General features: G+C 37.5%; 1 protein-coding gene across 2 annotated transcripts in view; it reads left to right on the forward strand.

The window, feature by feature from the left end:
- The window catches only part of KLHL24 (kelch like family member 24), a 48,905-nt gene extending 44,357 nt beyond the window's left edge, over nucleotides 1–4,548 (forward strand). For both annotated transcript variants that reach the window (XM_049775855.1, XM_049775856.1), the window contains one exon: nucleotides 4,029–4,548. In XM_049775855.1, the coding sequence (XP_049631812.1) occupies nucleotides 4,029–4,229 (201 nt within the window). In that variant the 3' untranslated portion in view covers nucleotides 4,230–4,548. The remainder of the gene's footprint in view (nucleotides 1–4,028) is intronic.
- Nucleotides 4,549–6,000: the final 1,452 nt, after the last annotated feature.

Raw genomic sequence — 6,000 nt, forward strand, 5'->3', positions numbered from 1 at the left:
TCACAACCTTCATATAATTTTTTTGTAAAAAAAAATATTCTTTTGTATGCCGGAGAGATAGCACAGCGGTAAGGCATTTGCCTTACATGCTGAAGGACGGTGGTTCGAATCCCAGTATCCCATATGGTCCCCCAAGCCTACCAGGAGTGATTTCTGAGCATAGAACCAGGAGTAACCCCTGAGCGCTGCCAGGTGTGACCCAAAAGAAAAATTCTTTTGTAAAGAAACATAGTAAGGAAATGGCAAATTCAAAGACATCATATCGGGAGGTTTTGTCCTTAAAACTGAGCTTAGGTGGCAGGTGGTGGGGTGGGGTGGCTGCTAGGACCCCTGGGACATTAGTGGAAGGAGAAGGACTCTGGTGATGGGTGTGATGTTGGGCTGATGGATGCATGAAAAAGTATAATTACAGAATGGGAAATCTTGAAATCTCTGTAAAAATGGTTTTTTGAAAAGATCATTATACCTTCACCACCACACCACACACATTTCACTGGTGTGTGATGTCTCATTGTCATCTTGATTTGCAATTCCTGATAATAAGTGTGATGAGCATTTTTTCAAATGGCTGATAGTTGTCCATATGTGAATCTTTTTTTGATTGGTTTATTGATTTTGTTGTTATTGAGCTTGTGAATTCTTATGTAGATTGGATATTAGCTCTTTATTTGTATGGTATGTAAATATTTTCTCTTATTCAGTAGGGTATCTTTATTTGCGGGGGTCTTTTCTTGTTTGGGGGCCACAAATAGTTGTAATTAAGATCTACTCCTCTCGGGGCCGGGCGGTGGCGCTAAAGGTAAGGTGCGCCTGCCTTGCTTGCGCTAGCCTTGGACGGACCGCGGTTCGATCCCCCGGTGTCCCATATGGTCCCCCAAGCCAGGAGCAACTTCTGAGCGCATAGCCAGGAGTAACCCCTGAGCGTCACAGGGTGTGGCCCAAAAACAAAAAAAAAAAAAAAAAAAAAAAAAAAAAAGATCTACTCCTCTCACTACATCAGTACATCTCATATCAGAAATTTATATGGGATGGTGGGAATTGAACCCAGGTCATTTGTGTGCAAAGCAAGCACCTATCCAGTGTACTCTCTCTCAGACCCTTTTTTAGGTGTTTTGTTTTTGTTTTTGTTTTTTTGGGCCACACCCGTTTGATGCTCAGGGGTTACTCCTGGCTAAGTGCTCAGAAATTGCCCCTGGCTTGGGGGAGCCATATGGGACGCTGGGGGGATTGAACCGTGGTCCTTCTGCAAGGCAGACACCTTATCTCTAGCGCCACCTTGCCAGCCCCCTTTTTTAGGTTTTTTTTTTGCTATGCAAAAAACTTTTTAGTTTTATATAGTCTCATTTATTTGAGTATCGCTTTTTTTTTTTTTTTTTTTTGCCTTTTGCCTTTTGCCTTTTGCCAGTAGAGTCAAAATGTTGAAAGTATATATTCTGGAAGTATATATCCTTTGAGATATATATTCTGGAGAGCTCTGCCAGTTTCCTTCTATATGTTTCATGTTTTCTGGTCAAATTTTGATTTCCTTAATCCACACTAAATTAACTTTTGTGTATGGTGTTAGATACAGATCCTAGTTTGATTATATTTTTGCATGAGCTATCCAGTGTTTCTGCACCATTTGTTAGAACAGGTTTTGCTTGTTCCACTTCAAGTAACAAGCTCCTTTAGAGTAACTCAGTAGATCTGAAGTTCTGGACTCTTAAATTTTATTTCATTGGTCTGAGTCAGTCTTTATAGCAGTACCTCAAACATTTGATTACTATAGCTTTATAATATAATTACAGTCAGGAAATGAAATACCCTCAACTACAATCATGTTTGTAATCATGTTGTTTAAATAAAGTTTTTTTTTAAAAAGTAAAATAAAACTGTACAATTAGTGGTTCCTCAAAGTCAAACAAATATCTTTAAAAATACCTTCCATCTTATTTTTTTCCTCAGAATTGCTTTGACTATTTCCATACAAATTTTAGTAGTGTTTGCTCTAAATCCTTGATGAATGTTAGTCGGATTTTGCATTAATTCTGTATAATGCTTTGATTAGGATCCATGAACATAGATTTTTTTTTCATTCCCTTATGTTCTACTCTATTTCTTTCAGTAACATAGTTTTTCGCATCCTTTGTTATGTTTATTCCCAAGTATTTAATGTCTTGAACTCTTTCTTTTTTTTCTTTTTCTTTCTTGTGGTATTATAGTTCACACTACTAGTGAAATTGTTATTTTATAGTTGTAGAGATGCTACATCAATCTTTTCACCAATGTTTCAAGATTCCAACACCATTATCCCACAGGTTTTAGACAATGTTTTTTTTTGGGGGGAGGGTTGTTTGTTTGGTTTGGTTTTAGGGCCACACCCGGTGACACTCAGGGGTTACTCCTGGCTATGTGCTCAGAAATCGCTCCTGGCTTGGGGGACCATATGGGATGCCAGGGGATTGAACTGCGGCCCGTCCTAAGCTATCGCACACAAGGCAGGCGTCTTACTGCTAGCGCCACCACTCCAGCTTCTTTAGACGTTGTTTTAATGTTTGTTTTTTCTTTCTTTTTCTCCTAGTTCATTGTTTTCATGTAGAAATGCAACCAATTTTTGCAGCCTATTACTTTGCTGTATTGGTGTATTGCTTCTAAGAGTCATTTAATGGAGTCTTAGGGATCTTCTACATATATTATCATGTTTTCTGAAAATAGTGGTAGTTTGGGACTTTTTTTTTTTTTTTTTTTTTTTTTGTTTTTGGGCCACACCCATTTGACGCTCAGGGGTTACTCTTGGCTATGCGCTCAGAAGTCGCTCCTGGCTTGGGGGACCATATGGGACGCCGGGGGATCGAACCTCGGTCCATCCTAGGCTAGCGCAGGCAAGGCAGGCACCTTACCTCCAGCGCCACCGCCCGGCCCCAGTTTGGGACTTCTTTTCCAATCCACATACTATTGATTTCTTATTCTTGCCTGATCGTTGTTGTAAGAACTTCCAAATTATATGAGTAAAAGTGAAGAGAGTGAATACAACATTAGCAAACAAATACAAGTTTGTCCCACTACTTTGGGATGCATTGTTTCTATTTATAAATGGATGTTGTCTTGTCAAAATCTTTTCTACATCTATTGATATGATTGTATGACTTTTATCTTTCTATTTGTTGATGTAATATATTGCATTATTTGTGTATATTGAATGATTCTTGTATCTCTAGAATGAATTCCCACTTGATCATGATGATTGAATGAACCATTTGATAAATTGTTGAATTCTGTTTGCTAAGATTTTGATATATTTCTTTGCATTGATAGTATGTATTCTATCTTAAAACATACTTCAGGGGTCTGGAGAGAGTACAGTAAGGCAGTTATGTGGCATGAAGCTCACCTGGATTCAATTCCTAGTACCTTATATGGTCTCCTGAGCACCCTCCAGGAGAATGATTGCTGAATTTTAAAGCCAGGTTTAAGCCCTGAATTTAGCCAGAGGTGGCCCAAAAACCTAAATCTCAATCTCTCTCCCCACACACCCCTATACACATATATTTCAGGACCAGTGATGTAACTTGGTGGTTGAATACATGCTTTGTATGTATGAGGCTCTGGTTCAATTCCTCACCGGGGGGGGGGGGGGGGGAATAAAAAACAGTTTCCTTTACCTTTGCGTAATTACTGAGCATCACACAGAGCAGAAGTTGAAGAAAAGGTGATTAAATATTTTATCAATATTTCAATCAATATATATGTGTTTTTTGGTTTTTGGGCCACACCCGGCAGCGCTCAGGGGTTACTCCTGGCTATTTGCTCAGAAATAACTCCTGGCAGGCACGGGGGACCATACGGGATGCCGGGATTCGAACCAACCACCTTAGGTCCTGGGTCGGCTGCTTGCAAGGCAAACACCGCTGTGCTATCTTTCTGGCCCCTCCTCAATCAATATTTTGATTGTGTTAAATTGCATCTTACTTTACTTTTCTGTTTACTACCAAACTTCTTTTAAGTGATTAATTTTCTTATTTTTTTTCTAAATGTATCTGGTCAAACAGGAAAACTGTGGCATGTCTGTGTGTAATGGCAAAATATACATCCTGGGTGGAAGACGGGAAAATGGAGAAGCCACAGACACTATTCTTTGTTACGATCCTGCAACAAGCATCATCACGGGGGTAGCTGCAATGCCCAGGCCAGTGTCCTACCACGGCTGTGTGACTATTCACAGATACAATGAGAAAGGCTTTAAGCTCTGAAGCCAAGGATACCTCATCCAGGAATCCCCATCGATTCAAGATATGAAAGGTTTTTTAAAAAAACAAACAGAACTCAAGTGGGAACTTGATATATCTCCTTAGTACCATTAAAAAAAAAAAAGGTAATGGTAATCATGGTGCCTTTTCCCCTACCCCTACCCCAAATCCTGCGTTTCGAACTGTAATAATATTTTTCCCATAATCAAAGGAAGAAAAAAAATCCTTCTGTTTGTTTGAAAGTAATAGAAGTTGATGTTTGGATGTCATGAGCTTCCCTTTGCAAGTATTTGTAAGAACTTTTATGTTGTAGGAAATAGTGTCAACCTGCATACCTTTTAGGACTGTCTGAATGATTTCTTCCTTTACGTATGTTATCTGCAAGACTGTGTGTTCTATTTTGTAATTATGTGAGTTAGGGCTTCATTTAGTTTGAATCTTAGAATGACTTCTAAAAGTAGTATGTTTTTAAAAAACCACCCCTATTCATCTCAATTAGTTTTATTGAAGATTTTTTTCTGTAACTTGATAAAAATGAAATGACAGTATTCTCCCTATCATAATATACTGAATTATTCTGGCTTTTTTTTTTAATTTTTGTGTCATATGAAACATAGTTTGAGAAAAAAAAGAAGAAACTATTGTACTAGGTGGAAAATACAATAGCCCATGTCATTAAGATGGACACTAAAATTACAGGCTATTTACCAAGAGAAAAATGTGAACCTATCATGGCCCCTTGGTGACTTTCAAAGTTACTATGAACCATGTCTAAACTTTGTAAGGAAGTTCTCTTCTTTGAGTCTAGCAAGTTTTTGAAATCTATTTTAAGAAAACAGGGACAGGCGTTCACCTTCACACTGAAGAGTTTTACCCTATTAGTGTGATCCTTTGGTTGTGGCCTCTTCCCTGAGGATTCAACTTCCTTGAGAATGGCTACAAGTGCTGTTTCTACCCCTGAGTTGCTTGCATAAAGTGGGGACCACCTATCTGTGGGTCCATTTGGTTTTTAAAATGCGCTATCTTAAAAAGACTGTAGTTGACAGCTGTAGTTGAGGCAGCTAAGGTGATTCATTCATTCGTATTCATTCATTTGTACCCATGATGAAGAGCTCTTCATCATGAGCATATCATGTTCAAGCTCACATACCAGGAATTTTCCTGGTAGAGATTTTTCAACACCAAATTTAAAACTTACTCATTTTTAAAAACAGATATCAGTTACTTTTTAGGCAAGTGGAATGGCGGGAGCTTCTCTTTTAGTAATTCTTATCGTTCCTACATGGACAGAAGTAATTCACAGTATTTTAAGGATGTTCCATGTAGTGTGTTGTATTTTAATGTCCCAGGCACTATTGTCTGCCATTATAATTGTATGCTCCTATCCCTGCATATATAATAATAATTGTATATGTATAATTATATAGGTGAGATACAAAGATGAGATTATATTGTCACAGATTAATGTTAACATCAAGGACATTTAAACAAAAACTTGTGTTGGTATAAATTACTTTTATATTTTTTCATCTTAGAATGATACAAATTTCAAATAAAATATCAAACATCAACTTTAATGTTTATTAGCTAGAATTCTTTGTGGACTTTGAATTCCAAAGGAAATTCTTAGAAATGTAACCATTTTGAAGAAATTTTTATTTTTCAGTTCATAATTTGAAAAATGTACCTTTTGTGATGACTGTGAGCAATTAAAAAACAATTGGCTCTCATGCTAATTGAAAGACAATTATAGCTACAATTGGGATAGTAGTAC

The sequence above is a fragment of the Suncus etruscus genome, chromosome 6, assembly GCF_024139225.1.
Source record: "Suncus etruscus isolate mSunEtr1 chromosome 6, mSunEtr1.pri.cur, whole genome shotgun sequence".
Lineage (NCBI taxonomy): Eukaryota > Metazoa > Chordata > Mammalia > Eulipotyphla > Soricidae > Suncus > Suncus etruscus.